Source organism: Silurus meridionalis, chromosome 25 (assembly GCF_014805685.1).
Source record: "Silurus meridionalis isolate SWU-2019-XX chromosome 25, ASM1480568v1, whole genome shotgun sequence".
Taxonomy (NCBI): domain Eukaryota; kingdom Metazoa; phylum Chordata; class Actinopteri; order Siluriformes; family Siluridae; genus Silurus; species Silurus meridionalis.
Window position 1 is genome coordinate 17667501 of NC_060908.1, and position 26599 is coordinate 17694099.

The 26599-nt window shown below is 42.1% G+C and overlaps 2 protein-coding genes across 7 annotated transcripts in view; both read right to left on the minus strand.

The window, feature by feature from the left end:
* Positions 1-8942, minus strand: part of tbc1d8b (TBC1 domain family member 8B) — a 28551-nt gene extending 19609 nt beyond the window's left edge. For 5 of the 6 annotated variants that reach the window (XM_046838656.1, XM_046838654.1, XM_046838652.1 and 2 more), the window contains exons 1-5: positions 8683-8942; positions 6517-6627; positions 6215-6333; positions 5837-6053; positions 5320-5560 (exon numbers count right to left, since the gene is read on the minus strand). In XM_046838656.1, coding sequence (XP_046694612.1) covers positions 5320-5560; positions 5837-6053; positions 6215-6333; positions 6517-6627; positions 8683-8809 — 815 coding nt within the window. In that variant the 5' untranslated portion in view covers positions 8810-8942. The remainder of the gene's footprint in view (positions 1-5319; positions 5561-5836; positions 6054-6214; positions 6334-6516; positions 6628-8682) is intronic. The other variant, XM_046838655.1, reaches the window with a different exon arrangement.
* A 546-nt stretch (positions 8943-9488) lies between these two features.
* On the minus strand, positions 9489-26565 carry rnf128a (ring finger protein 128a). The gene is made up of 7 exons (XM_046839207.1): positions 25947-26565; positions 22452-22696; positions 16168-16239; positions 15931-16013; positions 13279-13373; positions 12889-13090; positions 9489-9933 (listed from the first exon to the last, which is right to left on the minus strand). The coding sequence occupies exons 1-5, from the start codon at positions 26353-26355 to the stop codon at positions 13361-13363; spliced, it is 822 nt and encodes a 273-aa protein (XP_046695163.1). The 5' UTR covers positions 26356-26565; the 3' UTR covers positions 9489-9933; positions 12889-13090; positions 13279-13360.
* Between the last annotated feature and the right edge of the window lie 34 nt (positions 26566-26599).

Genomic DNA, 26599 nt, shown 5'->3' on the forward strand with positions numbered 1-26599 from the left:
AGTGTAGATATGTAGTGTAATGTAGTGTAGTATAATGTAGTGTAATGTAGTGTAATATGTAGTGTAATGTGTAGTGTAGTGTAGTATAATGTAATGTAGTGTAAATATATAGTGTAACTGTGTAGTGTAGTATAACTGTAGTGTAGTGTAATGTGTAGTGTAGTGTAATGTGGTGTAGTGTAAATATGTAGTATAACTGTAGTGTAGTGTAGTATAACTGTAATGTAGTGTAAATATATGTAGTGTAACTGTGTAGTGTAGTGTAATATGTAGTGTAACTGTGTAGTGTAGTATAACTGTAATGTAGTGTAAATATAGTGTAACTGTGTGTGTAGTGTAGTATAATGTAATGTAGTGTAAATATGTAGTGTAACTGTAGTGTAGTGTAATGTGTAGTGTAACTGTAATGTAGTGTAGTGTAATATGTAGTGTAACTGTGTAGTGTAGTATAACTGTAATGTAGTGTAGTGTAGTGTAATGTAGTGTAACTGTGTAGTGTAGTATAACTGTAATGTAGTGTAAATATGTAGTGTAACTGTGTAGTTTAGTATAACTGTAATGTAGTGTAAATATGTAGTGTAACTGTGTAGTGTTGTCACGGTGTGAGCGAAACAAAAGGCAGAACCCGGAGTACAGCTCTCTCGGGTTTTAATGGCATGCGTGAGAGAGAGATACACACACGCACACACGCGCGCACATACACACACGGCAGTCCTTAGGTTGAGAGAGATAGTCCGAGTAGCGCATTGGGAGAAGCGTAGCTGACCCGAGATGCACAGGGAGGGGAAGCGCAGCCGGTACGGGATTCTGGAGTCCGGACGAAACGGATGAAAGAAGTCCTGTATGAAAACCGGAACGCCAAAACATGCAGTACGGGAAGTCCAACATAAACAATAACGAACCGGGGAGTGAATGTGAGTGAGGGGTTTATGTAGGAGCGGGGTGGAGTGATGATGAGCTTCAGGTGTGCCTCGTTAAACCTGGAGCTTCAGAGAGTGGAGGCATGAGTGATGATGAGCTCAGGTGTGCGTGGTTAAACCTGGAGCTCTATGGAGAGTGGAGGCATAGAGAGCCACCAAAGGGGGCGTGGCAGGTGGTTCCCTGACAAGTGTAGTGTAGTATAACTGTAATGTAGTGTAAATATGTAGTGTAACTGTGTAGTGTAGTATAACTGTAGTGTAAATATGTAGTGTAACTGTGTAGTGTAGTATAACTGTAATGTAGTGTAAATATGTAGTGTAACTGTGTAGTGTAGTATAACTGTAATGTAGTGTAAATATGTAGTGTAACTGTGTAGTGTAACTGTGTAGTGTAGTATAACTGTAATGTAGTGTAAATATGTAGTGTAACTGTGTAGTGTAGTGTAGTATAACTGTAATGTAGTGTAAATATGTAATGTAACTGTGTAGTGTAGTGCAGTATAACTGTAATGTAGTGTAAATATGTAGTGTAACTGTGTAGTGTAGTGCAGTATAACTGTAATGTAGTGTAAATATGTAGTGTAACTGTGTAGTGTAGTGCAGTATAACTGTAATGTAGTGTAAATATGTAGTGTAACTGTGTAGTGTAGTGCAGTATAACTGTAATGTAGTGTAAATATGTAGTGTAACTGTGTGTGTAGTGTAGTGTATAACTGTAATGTAGTGTAAATGTAGTGTAACTGTGTAGTGTAGTGCAGTATAACTGTAATGTAGTGTAAATATGTAGTGTAACTGTGTAGTGTAACTGTGGTGTAGTATAACTGTAATGTAGTGTAAATATGTAGTGTAACTGTGTAGTGTAGTATAACTGTAGTGTAAATATGTAGTGTAACTGTGTAGTGTAGTATAACTGTAATGTAGTGTAAATATGTAGTGTAACTGTGTGGTGTAGTGTAGTATAACTGTAATGTAGTGTAAATATGTAGTGTAACTGTGTAGTGTAGTATAACTGTAATGTAGTGTAAATATGTAGTGTAACTGTGTAGTGTAGTGTAGTAGTATAACTGTAATGTAGTGTAAATATGTAGTGTAACTGTAGTGTAGTATAACTGTAATGTAGTGTAAATATGTAGTGTAACTGTAGTGTAGTGTAGTATAACTGTAATGTAGTGTAAATATGTAGTGTAACTGTGTAGTGTAGTATAACTGTAATGTAGTGTAAATATGTAGTGTAACTGTGTAGTGTAGTGTAGTATAACTGTAATGTAGTAAATATGTAGTGTAACTGTGTAGTGTAGTATAACTGTAATGTAGTGTAAATATGTAGTGTAACTGTGTAGTGTAGTGTAGTAACTGTAATGTAGTGTAAATATGTAGTGTAACTGTGTAGTGTAGTATAACTGTAATGTAGTGTAAATATGTAGTGTAACTGTGTAATGTAGTGTAGTGTAACTGTAATGTAGTGTAAATATGTAGTGTAACTGTGTAGTGTAGTATAACTGTAATGTAGTGTAAATATGTAGTGTAACTGTGTGGTGTAGTGTAGTATAACTGTAATGTAGTGTAAATATAGTGTAACTGTGTGTAGTGTAGTATAACTGTAATGTGGTGTGAATATGTAGTGTAACTGTGTAGTGTAGTAGTATAACTGTAGTGTAGTGTAATGTAGTGTAAATATGTAGTGTAACTGTGTGGTGTAGTATAGTATAACTGTAATGTAGTGTAAATATGTAGTGTAACTGTGTAATGTAGTGTAGTGTAACTGTGTAGTGTAACTGTGTAGTGTAGTAACTGTAATGTAGTAAATATGTAGTGTAGTGTAATGTAGTGTAAATATGTAGTGTAACTGTGTAGTGTAGTGTAGTATAACTGTAATGTAGTGTAAATATGTAGTGTAACTGTGTAGTGTAGTATAACTGTAATGTAGTGTAAATATAGTGTAACTGTGTGGTGTAGTATAGTATAACTGTAATGTGTAAATATGTAGTGTAACTGTGTGGTGTAGTATAACTGTAATGTAGTGTAAATATGTAGTGTAACTGTGTGTAGTGTAATGTAGTGTAGTGTAGTATAATGTAATGTAGTGTAATATGTAGTGTAACTGTGTGGTGTAGTATAGTATAACTGTAATGTAGTGTAAATATATAGTGTAACTGTGTAGTGTAGTGTAGTATAACTGTAATGTAGTGTAAATATGTAGTGTAAGTGTAGTGTAGTATAACTGTAATGTAGTAAATATGTAGTGTAACTGTGTAGTGTAGTGTAACTGTAATGTAGTGTAAATATGTAGTGTAACTGTGTAGTGTAGTATAACTGTAATGTGGTGTAAAATATGTAGTGTAACTGTGTAGTGTAGTATAACTGTAATGTAGTGTAAATATGTAGTGTAACTGTGTAGTGTAGTGTAGTATAACTGTAATGTAGTGTAAATATGTAGTGTAACTGTGTGGTGTAGTGTAGTATAACTGTAATGTAGTGTAAATATGTAGTGTAACTGTGTAGTGTAGTATAACTGTAATGTAGTGTAAATATGTAGTGTAACTGTGTAGTGTAGTGCAGTATAACTAATGTAGTGTAAATATGTAGTGTAACTGTGTAGTGTAGTATAACTGTAATGTAGTGTAAATATGTAGTGTAACTGTGTAGTGTAGTGTAGTATAACTGTAATGTAGTGTAAATATGTAGTGTAACTGTGTAGTGTAGTGCAGTATAACTGTAATGTAGTGTAAATATGTAGTGTAACTGTGTAGTGTAGTGTAGTATAACTGTAATGTAGTGTAAATATGTAGTGTAACTGTGTAGTGTAGTGCAGTATAACTGTAATGTAGTGTAAATATGTAGTAACTGTGTAGTGTAGTGCAGTATAACTGTAATGTAGTGTAAATATGTAGTGTAACTGTGTAGTGTAGTATAACTGTAATGTGTAAATATGTAGTGTAACTGTGTGGTGTAGTGTAGTATAACTGTAATGTAGTGTAAATATGTAGTGTAACTGTGTAGTGTCTTCTTCTTCTTCTTCTTTCGGCTGCTCCCATTAGGGGTCGCCACAGCGGATCATCCGTCTCCAAGTGTAACTGTGTAGTGTAGTGCAGTATAATTGTAATGTAGTGTAAATATGTAATGTAACTGTGTAGTGTAGTGTAGTATAACTGTAATGTAGTGTAAATATGTAGTGTAACTGTGTAGTATAACTGTAATGTGTAAATATGTAGTGTAACTGTAGTGTAGTGTAACTGTGTAGTGTAACTGTAATGTAGTAAATATGTAGTGTAACTGTGTAGTGTAGTGTAGTATAACTGTAATGTAGTGTAAATATAGTGTAACTGTGTAGTGTAACTGTGTAGTGTAGTATAACTGTAATGTAGTGTAAATATGTAGTGTAACTGTGTAGTGTAGTATAACTGTAATGTAGTGTAAATATGTAGTGTAACTGTGTAGTGTAGTATAACTGTAATGTAGTGTAAATATGTAGTGTAACTGTGTGGTGTAGTGTAGTATAACTGTAATGTAGTGTAAATATGTAGTGTAACTGTGTGGTGTAGTGTAGTATAACTGTAATGTAGTGTAAATATGTAGTGTAACTGTAGTGTAGTATAACTGTAATGTAGTGTAATATGTAGTGTAACTGTGTAGTGTAGTATAACTGTAATGTAGTGTAAATATGTAGTGTAACTGTGTAGTGTAGTATAACTGTAATGCAGTGTAAATATGTAGTGTAACTGTGTAGTGTAGTATAACTGTAATGTAGTGTAAATATGTAGTGTAACTGTGTAGTGTAGTATAACTGTAATGTAGTGTAAATATGTAGTGTAACTGTGTAGTGTAGTATAACTGTAATGTAGTGTAAATATAGTGTAACTGTAGTGTAGTGTAGTATAACTAATGTAGTGTAAATATGTAGTGTAACTTTGTAGTGTAGTGTAGTATAACTGTAATGTAGTGTAAATATGTAGTGTAACTGTGTAGTGTAGTATAACTGTAATGTAGTGTAAATATGTAGTGTAACTGTGTAGTGTAGTATAACTGTAATGTAGTGTAAATATGTAGTGTAACTGTAGTGTAGTATAACTGTAATGTAGTGTAAATATGTAGTGTAACTGTGTAGTGTAGTGTAGTATAACTAATGTAGTGTAAATATGTAGTGTAACTTTGTAGTGTAGTGTAGTATAACTGTAATGTAGTGTAAATATGTAGTGTAACTGTGTGGTATAGTGTAGTATAACTGTAATGAAGTGTAAATATGTAGTGTAACTGTGTAGTGTAGTATAACTGTATTGTAGTGTAAATATGTAAAAATAGTGTAAATATGTAGTGTAACTGTGTATTGTGTGTTGTGTAAGTGTGAGTATAGTATAATTGTGAGTGTAGTGTTGTGTAATGTGAGTTTTGTGGTGTGTACCTTTGAGTGATGTGTAGTGGGTCTCTCAGTGGGTGTTGTGTGTTATAGGTCTCCTTGTCAAACATGCGTGCAATGGCGTAGTCAGCAAGGTGCTGCATGAGCTCATACGTGTGCTGCAGCCGCAGGAACATGGAGAAGTAGTGATCCTCATCTCTCACACACACACGGATACACTCCGTTAACAACACACTCGAGGTTCGCTCCAACCTGCTCACCTCACACCACGAGAACACCAACTTTACTGAGGGGGTAGTGATCACACACACACACACACACACACACACACACACACACACACACACACACACACACACACAAACAGTTTCATTCAGTTTTAAATCAGATTCTAGATTCAATCTAATGTTTACAGCTTTCTCTTTAATAAAATGTGCAGCTCTGAGACTGTAAAATTAATTATTCTATAGTTATTATTAATAACTGCAGTAAAGAGACTGAACTGTTACTCATTTTACATTCTGGTCATAGTGCTCTGTGTGTGTGTGTGTGTGTGTCTCACCCTCGTTGCCCAGTAAGTAGGAGTAGAAACACAGGAAGTTAGTGCTGAGGTAGATCCAGCCCTGATTTGGGACACGACCTTTCCAGTAGCTACAGGAGAAGTAGGTCACGAGTTTCTCCTGTTTAGGCAAACAGAACAATCGCTCGAACCGCAGCGCAGCTTCACGGAAACGCTCAGGATCCTCCTCACTCACCTTATCTTCCTCTACAATTAACCCCTACACACACACACACACACACACACACACACACACACACACACACACACACACACACGGTATAAGGCATAGTCTTTGTGCTTGTCAATCTTGCCATTATTGGTGTGGGTGTGTGTGTGTGTGTGTGTGTGTGTGTGTGTGTGTGTGTGTGTGCATCCTACTCTAATCTTGCCCTGAACAAAGCTGGTGATGTCATCACCGGAGTCAAACACAGAGAGAGTTCTCATGATGTTGAGCTGCAGCCAGTCCCAGTGCTGAGAGATCTCATCCAGAGATGCACCTGAACACACACACACACACACACACACACACACACACACACACACACAAACACCCCGACATTTGACATCTTGTCTCATTACTATTAGGGCACCTCAACCTCATTAGGAGTCATGGGGCATAATTCCACACACACACACACACACACACACACACACACACACACACACACACACACACTCACCGCAGGCAATGTTCCAGTACACCTGCGAATCGGGTGTTTGATGTAAAATGCGATAAGGAGCCACTTTTGCTGTGGAATCAAACACTGTGTCCAACGTCCCAACCAGGAGACCTAACACACACACACACACACACACACACACACACACACACACACACACACACACACGGTAGATAACTCAATGTAGTGAACAGATGGAGTGTATTAATTGTAAGCTGTAAGTTTTTTTAGTAATCAGTGGGATTATTGGGGCATTTACCTGATTAACCGCCCACCTGTCTGTGTGTCTCACCCCCCCCTACGTCTGTGTATTTCACCCTGCACCTGTCTGTGTGTCTCACCCCCCCTACGTCTGTGTATTTCACCCTGCACCTGTCTGTGTGTCTCACCCCGCACCTGTCTGTGTGTCTCACCCCCACGTCTGTGTATTTCACCCTGCACCTGTCTGTGTGTCTCACCCCGCACCTGTCTGTGTGTCTCACCCCCACGTCTGTGTATTTCACCCTGCACCTGTCTGTGTGTCTCACCCCCCCGTCTGTGTATTTCACCATGCACCTGTCTGTGTGTCTCACCCCGCACCTGTCTGTGTGTCTCACCCCCCCGTCTGTGTATTTCACCCTGCACCTGTCTGTGTGTCTCACCCCCACGTCTGTGTGTCTCACGCCGCACCTGTCTGTGTGTCTCATCCGCACCTGTCTGTGTATCTCACCCACCCCACATCTGTGTATCTCACCCCCACCTGTCTGTGTATCTCAGCCCCCACGTCTGTGTATCTCACCCCCCATGTCTGCGTATCTCACCCCGCACCTGTCTGTGTATCTCACCCAGCACCTGTCTGTGTCTCACCCCCCCGTCTGTGTATCTCACCCCCACCTGTCTGTGTATCTCAGCCCCCATGTCTGTGTATCTTACCCCCCACGTCTGTGTCTTACCCCCACCTGTCTGCGTATCTCAGCCCCCATGTCTGTGTATCTCACCCCCCCATCTGTGTATTTCACCATGCACCTGTCTGTGTGTCTCACCCCGCACCTGTCTGTGTGTCTCACCCCCCGTCTGTGTATTTCACCCTGCACCTGTCTGTGTGTCTCACCCCCACGTCTGTGTGTCTCACGCCGCACCTGTCTGTGTGTCTCACCCCGCACCTGTCTGTGTATCTCACCCACCCCACATCTGTGTATCTCACCCCCACCTGTCTGTGTATCTCACCCCCACGTCTGTGTATCTCACCCCCCATGTCTGCGTATCTCACCCCGCACCTGTCTGTGTATCTCACCCAGCACCTGTCTGTGTCTCACCCCCCGTCTGCATATCTCACCCCGCACCTGTCTGTGTATCTCAGCCCCCATGTCCGTGTATCCTCCCCCACGTCTGTGTCTTACCCCCACCTGTCTGCGTATCTCAGCCCCCATGTCTGTGTATCTCACCCCCACATCTGTGTATCTCACCCCGCACCTGTCTGTGTATCTCACCCCGCACCTGTCTGTGTATCTCACCCTGCACCTGTCTGTATCTCACCCAGCACATGTCTGTGTCTCACCCCCACGTCTGCATATCTCACCCTGCACCTGTCTGTGTATCTCAGCCCCCATGTCTGTGTATCTTACCCCCCACGTCTGTGTCTCACCCCCACCTGTCTGCGTATCTCAGCCCCCACGTGTGTATCTCACCCCCACCTGTCTGTGTATCTCACCCTGCACCTGTCTGTGTATCTCACCCTGCACTTGTCTGTGTATCTCACCTGCACCTGTCTGTGTATCTCATCCTGCACCTGTCTGTGTATCTCACCCTGCACCTGTCTGCGTATCTCACCCTGCACCTGTCTGTATCTCACCCTGCACCTGTCTGTGTATCTCACCCCCACCTGTCTGCGTATCTCACCCTGCACCTGTCTGTATCTCACCCTGCACATGTCTGTGTATCTCACCCTGCACCTGTCTGTGTATCTCAGCCCCCATGTCTGTGTCTCACCCCCACGTCTGTGTATCTTACCCCCACCTGTCTGTGTGTCTCAGCCCCCATGTCTGTGTGTCTCACCCCCCACGTCTGTGTATCTTACCCCCACCTGTCTGTGTGTCTCACCCCCACCTGTCTGCGTATCTCCCCACCCCACGTCTGTGTATCTTACCCCTCACCTGTCTGTGTGTCTCACCCCCCCACCTGTCTCACCTGTCAGTCCGGCGCTGTTGTCCCCGTGTCCTCTCCTCCTCTGCAAGATAAAATAGTCGTTGGATTTTTCCGTCACCCATAATTTCAGCGCGTTCTTCAGAAGCACTTCTTCCGGTTTGAGCCACATATCGGCGCGCACATGTGTTGCACATGTCACCGTGTGTGTGTGTGTGTTATGTGCACATAGCTCGTAAGTAAGTGGGTGTTTTTGATATGGGGTACTGTTTCCCACGTCGGCAGAAACTCTGCCAATACGGAAGGATTGTGGGATTTGTAGTGTTGTGGTGCACCCTACGTGGTGTCATACACAGCTATAAACTACAGTTCCCAGCATGCACTGCTTAAAGGGCACCTTCTGATAAATGTGTTGAACCTGATTCATTTCTCGACCTTTCAGTTGCACACCAGCGCCCCCTGGTGGTGTGATTAGTAAACATTTATGGCATTAAGCAGAAGTCCGTGTCCAGAGCGAAGTACAAAAGTGCTAGGAGTCTCCATCAGTGAGTAAAACTCTCTCTCTCTCTCACACACACACACACACACACACACACACACACACACACACACACACACGATAAATCAGACAGATTTTTTTAACAACGCAAAAACGCATACAGAGCTGTGAGCTGCACCGCGTGTGGGAAAATTTATTTATTTATTTATTTATTTATTAAATCCAATAAACTTTTTTTTATGTGATAAATGTTGGACAAAACCGAGATACTGGGTCTAACCCTAACCCTAACCCTAACCCAGACCAGCCCATAATGATATCCATTAGCACCCCCCCTCCCACATACACACACTTTTGTGATAAAAAGAGGATTTATTTACATTTTTAGAGAATATGATTCAAATTACATTTCTTATTATTTCTATCAGTAAATCAGAGTACAGAAGATACCAATAAGGCCACACTGAGACACACACAAGAAACACGTATGAATATTAATAAAATATATAGTATAATTTCATTTGTTTTAAAAGGTTTGTTTTAAAATTGTGAGCTTATTGCTGTTTTCTCCCAGAGAGCACAGTATGAAGTCATTCATTTAGTTTTTCACACAGATATTAATATTACATTCATTTCTTCAAAGCCTGTGACTATAAATGTATACAGTGTGTGTGTGTGTGTGTGTGTGTGTGTGTGTGTGTGTGTGTGTCACAGTCCCAGCTCCTAGCTACGAGTTTCATTCTCAAAGGCGGGGTTATCATAGTGTGGCTGCATTTCCACACACACTGCCTCAAAACCTGCAAAACAATCACAGAACAGCACCCAGTCAGAACAACCAATCACAGAACAGCACCCAGTCAGAACAACCAATCACAGAACAGCACCCAGTCAGAACAACCAATCACAGAACAGCACCCAGTCAGAACAACCAATCACAGAACAGCATGATGAGTATTGAGGAGTATTGAGGAGCATTGATGAGTATTGAGGAGCATTGATGAGTATTGAGGAGCATTGATGAGTATTGAGGAGCATTGAGGAGTATTGAGGAGCATTGAGGAGCATTGATGAGTATTGAGGAGCATTGAGGAGCATTGATGAGTATTGAGGAGCATTGAGGAGCATTGATGAGTATTGAGGAGCATTGATGAGTATTGAGGAGCATTGAAAACAGGTCAGAAAGCAGCATTCATCCACTGACTCTGGAAATATGTTCCCTGTCCATCGCTGAATGTCAGGGTAAATATCATGTGCTAAAGAACCCCCAGTGGAATGAAGATAATTCACTGAACACACTTTTGTGGGAATCCACCCATTTTTTAAATGATCAAAAATATTGGAACGGCCTGAAAAAGAAACAGAGCACTGGCGTAGCAGCAAACACGCAGGTGGAGTCATCATTTACAGCTCCTCATCTCTTCCTCATCTCCTCCTCCTCTTCATCATCATCCCCCCCTCACCTCAACCTCATCTTCTCCTCCTCTTCTTCATCATCCCCCCTCACCTAAACCTCATCTCCTCCTCCTCTTCTTCATCACCCCTCACCTAAACCTCATCTCCTCCTCCTCTTCATCATCATCCCCCTCACCTAAACCTCATCTCCTCCTCCTCTTCATCATCATCCCCCTCACCTCAACCTCATCTCCTCCTCCTCTTCTTCATCATCCCCCTCACCTAAACCTCATCTCCTCCTCCTCTTCATCACCCCCTCACTAAACCTCATCTCCTCCTCCTCTTCATCATCATCCCCCTCACCTAAACCTCATCTCCTCCTCCTCTTCATCATCATCCCCCTCACCTAAACCTCATCTCCTCCTCCTCCTCCTCCTCTTCATCATCATCCCCCTCACCTCAACCTCATCTCCTCCTCCTCCTCTTCTTCATCATCCCCCTCACCTAAACCTCATCTCCTCCTCCTTTTCATCACCCCCTCACCTAAACCTCATCTCCTCCTCCTCTTCATCATCATCCCCCTCACCTAAACCTCATCTCCTCCTCCTTCATCATCCCCCTCACCTCAACCTCATCTCCTCCTCCTCATCATCATCCCCTCACCTAAACCTCATCTCCTCCTCCTCTTCATCATCACCCCTCACCTAAACCTCATCTCCTCCTCCTCTTCATCATCCTCACCTAAACCTCATCTCCTCCTCCTCTTCATCATCATCCCCCTCACCTAAACCTCATCTCCTCCTCCTCTTCATCATCATCCCCCTCACCTAAACCTCATCCTCCTCCTCTTCTTCATCACCCCCTCACCTAAACCTCATCTCCTCCTCCTCTTCTTCATCATCATCCTCACCTAAACCTCATCTCCTCCTCCTCCTCTTCATCCCCCTCACCTAAACCTCATCTCCTCCTCCTCTTCATCATCATCCCCCTCACCTAAACCTCATCTCCTCCTCCTCTTCATCATCATCCCCCTCACCTCAACCTCATCTCCTCCTCCTCTTCATCATCATCCCCCTCACCTAAACCTCATCTCCTCCTCCTCTTCTTCATCACCCCTCACCTAAACCTCATCTCCTCCTCCTCTTCATCATCATCCCCTCACCTCATCTCCTCCTCCTCCTCTTCATCATCATCCCCCTCACCTAAACCTCATCTCTCCTCCTCCTCCTTCTTCATCATCCCCCTCACCTAAACCTCATCTCCTCCTCCTCTTCTTCATCACCCCTCACCTAAACCTCATCTCCTCCTCCTCTTCATCATCATCCCCCTCACCTAAACCTCATCTCCTCCTCCTCTTCATCATCATCCCCCTCACCTAAACCTCATCTCCTCCTCCTCTTCATCATCATCCCCCTCACCTAAACCTCATCTCCTCCTCCTCCTCTTCATCATCATCCCCTCACCTCAACCTCATCTCCTCCTCCTTCATCATCATCCCCCTCACCTAAACCTCATCTCCTCCTCATCATCATCCCCTCACCTAAACCTCATCTCCTCCTCCTCCTTCATCATCATCCCCCTCACCTAAACCTCATCTCCTCCTCCTCATCATCATCCCCTCACCTAAACCTCATCTCCTCCTCCTCTTCATCATCACCCCCTCACCTAAACCTCATCTCCTCCTCCTCTTCATCATCATCCCCTCACCTAAACCTCATCTCCTCCTCTTCATCCCCCCTCACCTAAACCTCATCTCCTCCTCCTCTTCATCATCACCCCCTCACCTAAACCTCATCTCCTCCTCCCTTCTTCATCACCCCCTCACCTAAACCTCATCTCCTCCTCTTCATCATCATCCCCCTCACCTAAACCTCATCTCCTCCTCCTCTTCATCATCATCCCCCTCACCTAAACCTCATCTCCTCCTCCTCTTCTTCATCACCCCCTCACCTAAACCTCATCCTCCTCCTCTTCATCATCATCCCCTCACCTAAACCTCATCTCCTCCTCCTCTTCATCATCATCCCCTCACCTCAACCTCATCTCCTCCTCCTCTTCATCATCATCCCCTCACCTCAACCTCATCTCCTCCTCCTCTTCTTTATCATCCCCCCTCACCCCAACCTCATCTCCTCCTCCTCTTCATCATCATCCCCCTCACCTCAACCCCTCCTCCTCTTCATCATCATCCCCCCTCACCTCAACCTCATCTCCTCTTTATCTCCTCCTGATAGTCCATAGTAGAGGCAGATAAGGCGAGTCAGTTCTACTGACAATTCTAGTATAATGTTAGTGTTTATCTCAACTCAGTCAAAAATCCAAACTCAGTGTGTGTGTGTTTGTGTGTGTGTGTGTCTCACCATAGTGTGTGTGTTCAGCAGGACCCAGCTGCTCCACTGCATGCACAGACTCGTGTCCGGAAGAGGCAGCGTCACTGTGTGTGTATGATTCAGAGTTAAGGTGTGTGTTGGAGTTAGTGTGTGTGTGTAAGAACTCAGTGCTGCTGGGGAACGAATGCAAATCAGATGCGACCGTCGACATGTGCTGCTCTTCAACATCCGTCTATAGAGAGAAAGGAACATCTGTCAGGAATCTTTTCTCACACACACACACACACACACACACACACACACACACACACACACACACACACACACACACACACACACACACACACACACACACACACACACACACACACACACACACACACACACACACACACACACACACACACACACACAGCTCACCTCTACTCCAAGGGCTTTGAGGATGTCACACTTGCACATGGGGCAGGTCCTGTGCTCCATCAGCCACGGCTCAACACATGCTTTATGAAAAATGACTGTACACACACACACACACACACACACACACACACACACACACACACGCACACACATTTATGGAATTTGACATATGCCCTCTTCCAGTGTGACTTATGTTTATCTTGTTCATACAATTGAGGAGCAATCAGCTTGATGGGATTTGAACTCACAAACTTTAGTTTCAAAGTCCAATGCCTTAACCACGACTCTCTCTCTCTATATCGCTCTCTCTTTCTCTCTCTTCTCTCTGTCTCTTATTCTCTTTCTCTGTCTCTCTCTCTTTCTCTCTCTCTCTCTCACTCATTCTCTCTCTCTCTCATTCTCTTTCATTCTCTCTCTTCTCTCTCTCATTCTCTTTCATTCTCTCTCATTCTCTTTCTCTCTCTCTCTCTGATTCATTCTCTCTGTCTCTCTCTCATTCTCTCTCTCTCTCTCTCTCTCATTCTCTTCTCTCTCTCTCTCTGATTCATTCTCTGTCTCTCTCTCATTCTCTCTCTCTCTCTCATTCTCTCTGTCTCTCTCTCTCATTCTCTTTCATTCTCTCTCTCTTTCTCTCTCATTCTCTTTCTCTCTGTCTCTCTCTGATTCATTCTCTCTGTCTCTCTCTCATTCTCTCTCTCTCTCATTCTCTTTCTCTCTCTCTCTCTCTGATTCATTCTCTCTGTCTCTCTCTCTCTCTCTCTCTCTCATTCTCTTTCTCTCTGTCTCTCTCTCTCTCTCTCATTCTCTTTCATTCTCTCTCTCTCTCTTATTCTCTTTCTCTCTGTCTCTCTCATTCTCTCTCTCTCTCTCTCACTCATTCTCTTTCTCTCTGTCTGTCTCTCTCTCTCTCTTTCTCTCTGTCTGTCTCTCTCTGTCTTTCTCTCTCTCTCTCTCTCTTCTCTCTCTCTCTCTCTCTCTCTCACATTCTCTTTCTCTCTGTCTCTCTCTCGCTCATAAGAAAGGCTGATCATGCAGTATGTACCCTTAACTGTGATCTATTGGTTTCAGAGTGTAAACTTTAGAGCAGCAACTCTAAGCACCACCTCACTCTCGCCTCCTGCAGTACATTCTGGGAATTTCATTCTACCAGATACTCAACAGACTCAGTGTTATTGTGCCGGGTGTGGTGCAGGAGCTACACACAGTTTACTTTCTTGTAAACACACAGAAAGGGAGGCGTTACCAGAGAATCTGTTTTGACCAGGTTTAGGTTCTGTGTGTGTGTGTGTGTGTGTGTGTGTGTGTGTGTGTGTGTGTATATATGTGTGTGTTTGTTGTAAACACTGCGGTGGTAAAGTGGAAAACTTCTGGAATAATTCATAACAAATCTCTAAATGAATCAGAACTGATCCAAATCAATCACAAGATTGTGTGTGTGTGTGTGTGTGTGTGTGTGTGAGAGAGAGAACGAGATAGATAGAGCGATAAAGAGAGTGAGAGAGACAGAGAGAGATAGAGAGTGAGAGTGACAGAGAGAGAGATAGAGAGACAGAGAGAGACAGAAAGAGAGAGAGAGAGAGAGACAGAGAGAGACAGAGAGTGAGAGAAAGAGAGAGTTTGCGTGAGTTTGCGGGCCGGGTGAACTGGGCAGGGTGAGCTGGGCAGGGTGAATGGGGCAGGGTGAGCGGGGCAGGGTGAACGGGCAGGGTGAACGGGGAGGGTGAACTGCGCAGGGTGAGCTGGGCAGGGTGAACGGGCAGGGTGAACGGGCAGGGTGAACTGGGCAGGGTGAACTGGGCAGGGTGAACTGGGCAGGGTGAACGGGCAGGGTGAACGGGCAGGGTGAAAGGGGCAGGGTGAAAGGGCAGGGTGAAAGGGGCAGGGTGAACGGGCAGGGTGAAAGGGCAGGGTGAGCGGGGCAGGGTGAACGGGCAGGGTGAACGGGCAGGGTGAAAGGGCAGGGTGAAAGGGGCAGGGTGAACGGGCAGGGTGAACGGGCAGGGTGAACGGGCAGGGTGAAGGGGCAGGGTGAAAGGGCAGGGTGAACGGGCAGGGTGAACGGGCAGGGTGAAAGGGCAGGGTGAAAGGGCAGGGTGAACGGGCAGGGTGAACGGGCAGGGTGAAAGGGCAGGGTGAAAGGGCAGGGTGAAAGGGCAGGGTGAGCAGGGCAGGGTGAACGGGCAGGGTGAAAGGGGCAGGGTGAGCGGGGCAGGGTGAGCAGGGCAGGGTGAGCGGGGCAGGGTGAAGGGGCAGGGTGAGCAGGGCAGGTGAACGGGCAGGGTGAAAGGGCAGGGTGAAGGGGCAGGGTGAAAGGGCAGGGTGAACGGGCAGGGTGAAGGGGCAGGGTGAAGGGGCAGGGTGAAAGGGCAGGGTGAAAGGGCAGGGTGAAAGGGGCAGGGTGAGCAGGGCAGGGTGAAGGGGCAGGGTGAAAGGGGCAGGGTGAAAGGGCAGGGTGAACGGGCAGGGTGAACGGGCAGGGTGAAAGGGGCAGGGTGAACGGGGCAGGGTGAACTGGGCAGGGTGAACTGGGCAGGGTGAAAGGGGCAGGGTGAACAGGGCAGGGTGAACACAGAAGTGTGAGAATGTATTTAGTCTTAGTGAACTGTTCAAACTTGTGAAGGTATTAAATGATGATGTAGAAGCGAGACGTACTTGCATGTCAGGACAGCAAGCACATCTCCTGGTTTATACAAATCAATACAAACAGCACATGAGTCAGCATCTGGTCCAGTCTCCTACACACACACACACACACAAACACACACATACACACACACAGTAGTCACAATACAGTTTCTTAATAATATCAACAAACAAAATAGCAAATGTGTGTTGTTTCATGATCATAAAACCCTCCACACACACACACACACACACACACACACATACCTGATCTCCTTGTTGGAGTGTGCGAATCTTAAGTTGACCAATTGCTTTCTTTGCTTTTGCCTTCATCTGTTTCTGGAATTTTAGAACACAAACACAAACACAAACACAGTCAGTGAGAAACTAAATGCATTTTATATGTGTAGCGCTTTAAACAGTGGACAGTAGCAACTTCACAGAGATAAATTGATAATAGAAGAAAGTATAAGTTCATCCTTAATAAGTGAGCCAGTGGTGGAAAGGAAAATCCTGAGATGATATGAGGAAGAAACCTTGAGAGGAACCAGACTGAGAAGAGAAACAGTCCTTGTTGTGTCTCCCTCTTGTTATTCCAACCTACAGGTTAGACCTATTACTGCTTATCTTTACCTTATCCTGCCTTATACAGACCTCTCATAGCAAATACAATAAAGCTAGGAAGCCTAATCTCTCTGTGATCTCGCTGTGATCTCGCTGTGATCTCGCTGTGCTCTCGCTGTGGTCTCTCTGTGGTCTCTCTGTGGTCTCTCTGTGGTCTCTCTGTATCTTTATTCAGATTAGTGTTAAGATGTACTTTTTCAGTGTCTTTTTATTTACAAAGATAAATAATTTTGTTTCCTCTGTTCAGTAACTAATAAAATGTTCTTAATGAACAACTGGCACAGTTACACAGCTGACCTGCTAACAAAACTAACACGGACCCTCTGACATCACAATCAATTTTTACATTTTCTTCACTTTGTTAAAAATATTAGAATATATTTCAAATACACTGTAGACATCATTTAAATACTACACTAAAACTAGAACTAAAAACACTGAACAGACAGAACCACTTAAACCAAACTAAAATTTCAAACAAACTACAGACTATAAAAGCAAACTACAAACACCTGAGTGCAGTTTATTTTGTGCCCCTGAGTCGAGATCTTATTCATTTATCATTCATTTATATATCTGGTTTTATATCACACACACACACACACGCACACACAAACACACACTCTCAAGGGAAAACACTGCTGTATTGCTTTGTAGCACAGCAACTTCAACATCCCAAATGCTTCAGAGCTGCAGTTTACTATGGAAGTGTTACATCAGTATTTCCAACACACATACACACACGCACACCCCCACGCACACACACACACACACGCACACACACACACACACACGCACACACACACACGCACACCCCCACGCACACACGCCTGCACACGCACACACGCCTGCACACGCACACACACACACGCACACCCCCACGCACACACGCCTGCACACGCACACACACACATGCACGCACACAAGCACGTTCTCTCCTCCACAATTTTTAAGTTATTAAGGTTTGCGGTAGTTATTAAGGTTTATGGTAGTTATTAAGGTTTAGCATAGTTATTAGGTTTAGGTTAGTTATTAAGGTTTAGTTATTAAGGTTTGCGGTAGTTATTAAGGTTTATAGTAGTTATTAAGGTTTAGGGTAGTTATTAAGGTTTAGGGTAGTTATTAAGGTTTATGGTAGTTATTAAGGTTTATGGTAGTTATTAAGGTTTATATAGTTATTAAGGTTTATAGTAGTTATTAAGGTTTATAGTAGTTATTAAGGTTTAGCATAGTTATTAGGTTTATGGTAGTTATTAAGGTTTATGGTAGTTATTAAGGTTTAGCATAGTTATTAAGGTTTAGTTATTAAGGTTTATGGTAGTTATTAAGGTTTATGGTAGTTATTAAGGTTTAGCATAGTTATTAAGGTTTATGGTAGTTATTAAGGTTTAGGGTAGTTATTAAGGTTTATAGTAGTTATTAAGGTTTATAGTAGTTATTAAGGTTTGCGGTAGTTATTAAGGTTTATAGTAGTTATTAAGGTTTAGAGTGGTTATTAAGGTTTATGGTAGTTATTAAGGTTTAAGCGTAGTTATAATGGTTTATAGTAGTTATTAAGGTTTAGGGTAGTTATTAAGGTTTATGGTAGTTATTAAGGTTTATGGTAGTTATTAAGGTTTAGGTTAGTTATTAAGGTTTAGCATAGTTATTAAGGTTTAGCATAGTTATTAAGGTTTAGCATAGTTATTAAGGTTTGCGGTAGTTATTAAGGTTTATGGTAGTTATTAAGGTTTAGGGTAGTTATTAAGGTTTAGGGTAGTTATTAAGGTTTAGGGTAGTTATTAAGGTTTATGGTAGTTATTAAGGTTTAGGGTAGTTATTAAGGTTTATAGGTAGTTATTAAGGTTTAGGGTAGTTATTAAGGTTTATGGTAGTTATTAAGGTTTAGCGTAGTTATTAAGGTTTAGGGTAGTTATTAAAGTTTAGCGTAGTTATTAAGGTTTATGGTAGTTTTTAAGGTTTATGGCAGTTTTTAAGGTTTATGGCAGTTATTAAGGTTTATGGCAGTTATTAAGGTTTATGGCAGTTATTAAGGTTTAACGTGGTTATTAAGGTTTATGGTAGTTATTAAGGTTTAAGCGTAGTTATTAAGGTTTAGGGTAGTTATTAAGGTTTATAGGTAGTTATTAAGGTTTATGGTAGTTATTAAGGTTTAGCGTAGTTATTAAGGTTTATGGTAGTTATTAAGGTTTAGCGTAGTTATTAAGGTTTATGGTAGTTATTAAGGTTTATGGTAGTTATTAAGGTTTAGCGTAGTTATTAAGGTTTAGGGTAGTTATTAAGTTTAGCGTAGTTATTAAGGTTTATGGTAGTTTTAAGGTTTAAGCGTAGTTATTAAGGTTTATATGGTAGTTATTAAGGTTTATGGCAGTTATTAAGGTTTAAGCGTAGTTATTAAGGTTTATAGTAGTTATTAAGGTTTAGCATAGTTATTAAGGTTTAGGGTAGTTATTAAGGTTTAGAGTGGTTATTAAGGTTTATGGTAGTTATTAAGGTTTAGCGTAGTTATTAAGGTTTATGGTAGTTATTAAGGTTTATGGTAGTTATTAAGGTTTATGGTAGTTATTAAGGTTTAAGCGTAGTTATAATGGTTTATGGTAGTTATTAAGGTTTAGCATAGTTATTAAGGTTTAGGTTAGTTATTAAGGTTTATGTAGTTATTAAGGTTTAGCGTAGTTATAATGGTTTATGGTAGTTATTAAGGTTTAGCATAGTTATTAAGGTTTAGGTTAGTTATTAAGGTTTATGGTAGTTATTAAAGTTTATGGTAGTTATTTAGGTTTAGCGTAGTTATAATGGTTTAGGGTAGTTATTAAGGTTTACGGTAGTTATTAAGGTTTAGGGTAGTTATTAAAGTTTAGCATAGTTATTAAGGTTTATGGTAGTTATTAAGGTTTAGAGTGGTTATTAAGGTTTAGGGTAGTTATTTACGGAAGCGCATTGCATTCACAAAAAAAAAAAAATTCACAGCCAGGATCTCATTATTATGAGATAAGTTGGGGATCTGTGGCAGGGGAGCGTTTTAGTGCATAACACCGGATCTGACGTTACTGCATTTTTTGCTCGGAAGCGCCTCATTGCGCAACAATGGAGACGTAGAAGCTATTATATGGTTTAGCTTGATGACTGTATATGTTAGTGTTAAGATGGTTCTCTAAACACAGTCCTGTTATCTGTTTAGTGTCTATAGGGTCTTTATGATGTATGTAAGGTATAAGTCTTTATCTGGGCTCACACATCTCCGGTTATTATTGTCTTCTTACCCAAACAGGAACAGTTTTAGTTAAGGTATTTTCCAGTGTGTGTTTATATACTTGTCTGTTATCTGCATTTAATTAAAGAAAGAGATAAAACATATGCGCCATTCTGTGTGCTGTGTGATTCTTCCCTGATCAGAAAAGTCACCACAGGCATCACAGATCGCATGAAAAAACTCTCCAAGAATGAAGTTTTGTTTGGTCATAATAAAAATCTAACATTATATTAGTTTAATTAGCTACTGGACATTTCCTCACTGACCTGCCCCTCCTGATAATGAATTTAATTACGGTAAGTCTTGCTTTAGTTAACAGATACGGGGAAATAACTATTATTATTATTATTATTATTATTATTATTATTATTATATTTTAACATTGACTACTAATATATGTTACACGTTCTGACTGTCCACTTGATAAAACAAACTTTTATTATTTATTTATTATTATTAATTTTCAACACTGACTACTATGTTACACGTTCTGACTGTCCACTTAATAAAAGTTTGTTTTATGTGTAACGTGTAATATATATTAGTAGTCAATGTTAAAATATAATAATAATAATTATAATAATAAAAATAAGTTATTTTCCCGTATCTGTTAACTAAAGCAAGACTTACCGTAACTAAATTTATTAGCGACAGCAGGAAAAGGAGAAGTGGAGGAGAAGTGGAGGAGAGTGGAGGAGAAGTGGAGGAGAGTGGAGGTTCAGGTTGGTACTTTAAATGTTGGTACTATGACTGGTAAAGGGAGAGAGGGAGCTGATATGATGGAGAGGAGAAAGGTAGATATGGTGTGTGTTTAGGAGACCAAGTGGAAAGGAAGTAAGAGCAGGAACATTGGAGGTGTTTAAACTGTTCTATCATGGTGTGGATGGAAAGAGAAATGGTGTAGGGGGGATTCTGAAGGAAGAGTACAGTAAGAGTGTAGTGGAGGTGAAGAGAGTTTCTGATAGGGTGATGAACGTGAAGCTGGAAGTTGAAGGGGTGATGATAAAAATCATCAGTGTTTATGCTCCACAAGTGGATTGTGAGATGGAGGAGAAGGAAAGATTCTGGAGTGAATTAGATGAAGTGGTAGAAGGTGAACGTAGGAATGAAAGATTGGTGATTGGGGCTGACTTTAATGGACATGTAGGTGAAGGGAACAGAGGTGATGAGGAGGTGATGGTAGGTATGGTGTTAAGGAGAGGAATGTAGAAGAGCAGATGGTGGTAGAAGGAGGATCATAGGGTGACGTATAAGAGTGGAGGAAGGTGCACACAGGTGGATTATGTTCTATGTGGGAGATGCAACCTGAAGAAGATTGGAGACTGTAGGGTGTTGGTGGGGACAGTGTAGCTAGACAGTATTGGATGGTGGTCTGTAGGATGGTTTTGGAGGTGAAGAAGAAGAGGAGGAGAGTGAGGACTAAAAGAAGAATAAGATGGTGGAAACTGAAGGAGGAAGAGTGTAGTGTGAGGTTCAGGGAAGAGGTCAGACAGGGGCTCGGTGGTGGTGAAGAGGTGCTGGATGATTGTGTAACTACTGCAGAAGTGATGAGGGAGACAGATAGAAAGGTACTTGGTGTGACATCTGGAAATAGAAAGAAAGACAAAGAGACGTGGTGGTGGAATGAGGAAGTGCAGGAGAGCAGAAGGAGAAAGAGGTTGGAGAAACAGAATTGGGAGTATTTTGAGCAGCTGATGAACGAGGAAAATGAGAGAGAGAGAAGGTTGGATGGTGTGGAGATGGTGAAGCAGGAAGTGGATAGGATTAGTACGGAGGAAATGAATGGGATAAGAGGCTGAAGAGTGGAAAGTCGGTTGGACCAGATGACATATCAGTAGAAGTGTGGAGATGTTTAGGAGAGATGCAGTGGAGTTTTGAACAAGATTGTTTAACAGGATTTTGGAAGGTGAAAGGTGGTGTGGTGGCATCTCTTATCCCAGAGATCCTCGTGTCTGTGTTACCTTCTGGTTCTCTATTTTCGTTTTGCTGCTAAAGTGAGTCTCGTTCGTACTTACACCCTGATTACACTGTACAGTGTCTTTAACTTTAACAATTTAACAATTGTCTCTATTGTCTTTAACAATAGAGAGACTTAATAACCCATACTTCTGTATTTGTCCCTTTCATCTTATCTGACAGTCAGAATACTCAAGATACTGGTGCTTCCATCACTCACCTGGACTAATTAGACCCAACAGCAACCAAGAATCCAGTTACTTTACACAGTGACTGGGTCCACTGTACACTATAACTGCAAACCTGTTACTGTACACCTGCCACTACAGACTTGTCACTTCACACCTGGCAAAATATACCAGCCACTACACCTTGCAAACCTGTCACTGCACACTCTACACTGTACACCCCACACCTATCACTGTACAGCTGTCACTGTACACTGTATACCTACCACTGTACACTGTATACCTCACACAGCATACCGTCACTTTACAATTAACACCCATCACTGTACACAATATACCTCACACTGTGCACCTGTCACTGAACACTGTATACATAGCCTTTATATTTCTGCTTTACTTTACCGCTATTACAACTCGGAACAGGTTGCAGAAATCAGCTCTGTCCTGCCCCACTGATGTGTTGTGTTGTGTTGTGTTGTGTTGTGCTCTGTGTATTTATTTTGTTTTCACTCTCAATCTGTTGTACAAACCTGTTTTTGGTTCCGCTGGCGAATGTTGTTAAGTCTCTGTGCAAAGTAGAAGATGAAGTAGCACACAGTTGCCGTGGTGATGATGAAGAAGGAAATGGAGATGAACAAAACGGAGTAGTGACTCATCCATAATCCACGCTGAAGCCCCACCTCTATAGTCATGGAGATGGAAACACCATTCTGGAGCAGCTTCACCAGGTTCATTCCACGAGTATTACCAATCATCAACGCCACAATCGAGGTACCTACACACACACACACACACACACACACACACACACACACACACACACACACACACACACACACACACACACCTCAGTGGGCACTGCACCAGTTTGATGATTCCACACAACCACAAGAACGCCACACACAGCTGCTGGGATCCCACCTGCCCCAACCCTAGCTCCCTAATCCACTTGCCCCAATATTTTAGTTTCAGTTTATTATTCAGTGTGTGTGTGTGTGTGTGTTACAGTGAATACCTGAACCAGGAACAATACAATATTGTGCACACACACACACACACACACACACACACACACACACACACACACACACACACACACGGATATGGTGCAGGATTACCAATGGTTGTATAAGGCCACTCACACTGAGGTCACTGAGCACAGGTCTATAAATCATTAAAAAACTCTCTCATTAACACACACACACACACACACACACACACACACGCACACACGCACGCACAAGTAAAGAGAGACGTCATTATTGATTCAGGTTCAATGTTCAGACTGGATGTGCGCATTTCAGCTGCAAGGAGACATTTTCATGAAAATCAGTAAAAAACCCACAATGTTTACTTTCTAAAATACAACATACAATATACAATGTAAATACAATACACATCAAAATCACTTGGTTCTCTGTTCTCCTAAAGCAGAGGTGGCAAAAGTACACACACATTACTTAAGTAGAAGTACAGATCCTCATGTTTTAAAATACTCGGGTAAAAGTTGAAGTACTGATTATACCTTTTTACTTCAGTGAAATTAAAGAAGTTTTGGCTCAGACATGTACTTAAGTAAAAAGTAGTTATTACTTCTACCTGTTTTAGCTGTTAACTGTACCTCATATTAGATAGATAGATAGATAGATAGATAGATAGATAGATAGATAGATAGATAGATAGATAGATAGAACTTTATTGTCATTGTATAGTACAGGTACACAGCAACGAAATGCAGTTTGGCATCTACAAGAAGTGCAAAAAGTAGCAATTGTGCAAATAGTACAGATAAACATGTATCATATTTACAGCATGTGATATGTATGTAAGCATATGTACAGTGATTAAATATAAAGGCTATAACAGTGCAGAGACGTGTGGACATCATTAAGAGCCTTTGCTATGTTTCCACACGGACAGTTAATGAGGTGACACCGGAGAAACTGCACCTCTTCAAGTCAAGTCAGGAAGCTTATATATATAAAATTATAGACATTTTACAGATTTGAATGATGAATTGTTTTTATCTGTACGATCAATAAAGACAGTAATTTAAGTTCTTGTCGCCATTATGAGGGAAAAACCCACAAAACGCCCCCTAGAGGGTAAATTGTGTAAAACATGGTGGATTTGGTGTTTGATTTGAGACTCAGAAATAAAACAAAAGTTTACTGATTAAAAATATTTTTATCTGGAGTTTATTTATTTATTTTATATCTAAGAAAGGACGTTGTGGATAAATGTATTTTTTGCCAAAGGTTTTAATTTCGCCTCTTTTTTATTTAGTTATTTATTTATACTTTTTATAAAAATGGTAAAAACAGAAATGCGCTGAATTGATATCGCGTTAATAAAATCTAGTGCCATTTATTGTAAACATTATTGTATCAATTTGGGAACAAAATTTTTTATTCGTTTTATATATATATATATTAATACAAAACGAATTAAAATGTTGTACCTAATGAATGTGTCCAGGCTGAAGATCCACATATAGAACACAAGCAGAGAAAAGATGATGATGATCAGGAATGTGTCTGTTCTCAGTCATGTTCTCATCACTGACTCCCTCTGTCTCATCCACATTAACCCCAAACTTCTTACTGCTTCTGCCTGCTGATTCTTATCTCCATAAACTAGTCTACATCTGTGGTGAGTGAGGGTCAGGACTTTATACACCAGCGGAGTGAAAAAGACGCGCAGTAACAGGAAATCAGTTGTTCAGCTGAAATCGGCGCACAGTGAAAATAAAATAATATTTCACCAAATCAATGAATTAAAACTAAAGTAACGAGCCGGGTTTGAAAATGTAAGAAGTAAAAAGTACAGATATTTGTGTAAAAATGTAATGAGTAAAAGTAAAAAGTCTGAAAAATGAATAGTGGAGTAAAAAACTGATACCAGAAAAATCTACTGAAGTACAGTAACGAAGTATTTGTACTCCATTACTTCCCTCCTCTGTCCTAAAGGACCACTCCTCCTCCTCCTGTATATAGGACTGTATATATATATAAACACACACACACACACACACACACACACACACACACACACACACACACACTTTCTTTCTCAGGTGCTGAGAGTGTGTGTGGATGTTGTGTACATGTGATGATGTGGTCCAGTGCAGGCTCCATCACATGGACAGGGTTGAGATCGTTTATATAAACACACCCAGTGATTATTCCATTTTATTCACTCTGCATTCTAATGACAACTACAGCAACAGCAGTAAATATATACACTCACACATCTGATGGCTGCATCACACACTGAGAACACAACACACACACACACACACACACACACACACACACCCACACACACACACACACACACACACACACACACACACACACACACACACCCACTGTGCTGCTGTGGCTCCGAGACGAGTCAGACACCAGGAGCAGTGCTGGAGTGTGGCTGATGCTTTGCATCGGAAATCTTTACCCTGCATGTGCAAATACACTGCTGGATGTGTGGTGTTGAGGGAACAGTGTTGAGTGTATCACACCGAGTGTGCGATGTAGAGAGAGTTCCACCCACAACACTTTCACACTGTTTATTGTTTTTCCTCACCATTCTGGGTGAATTCTACAGACGGCTGTGTGCAAGTTGTAGCAGCAGATCAGCAGCTTCTGAAAAACTCATACCAGCAAATCTGGTAAAAGTCTCAGAGTTCAGATGCAGTGACTGATCTTCTCAAAGCTAAGTGTGTTCCTGATTTCAGACTAGAACAGAAACCTAATTTCTACAGACAAACCCAAAAATAGACACCAAAACATCTGGTCACCCAGGCAGCTGTGGCAGGAACAAAAAGTCGAATATCTGTGCTTTGTGTTTTTATTACTAACACACAAAGTGAAAGAGCTGAATTTACTTTTTTACATTTTAACAACAAGATCAGAGAATCTCACACACACACACACACACACACACACACACACACACACACACACACACACACGCACACTTAACAGGACTATGTAACTGGTGAGAACAGGACCCGATGTGAACAGTACCTGGATGGGACATCTGGATGACCAGGTTGTCGGTTCCATAGTCATTGAAGATGACCGCTGCTGAGGCTCCGTTCCGCGCGACTGCGTTGATCTTATACGTGAACGTGCATCCGTTTCCCCGTTGCACGAGCGCTATCCAGGGTGCGGAGCCCGCGGGCCGATCGAACTTTGTATCGTTGGCGCATGCGTGAATCGGGTCGGCCAGGTACACGGGCCCGGTCACGGGATAGGTCGGTGACTCGATACCGTACAACCCCATCTCCTCACGCCGCCAGATCGTCCGGTTATAGTCGGGAGAAACGAAAGACACGTTAATGTAAGCCGTGCTAAACCCGGAGACCTGCGCCGCACCGGAGCTGCACACCTGTACACACCACACCGCTAACAACCACCGACAACAGAGTCCCATAGCGAGAGCTTCACCGCCTGTCTCTCCCCCTTGTCACTGTCAATTACAATAAACACCCGGAACCAGAACCTGAACCGGTTTAAGACGGAACTGAACCCGGAAATGCCCCGTGTGAGTCGCAGTTCCTTGAGGACCGCGAGATATCTCCTCTGACTTCTCGAGGACAGGTGTTCGCGAACTTCAACACAGGCCACACCCACTCTCGCTCGGAGAAGGCGGTGCCACAGGGCCTAGAGACAGAGTG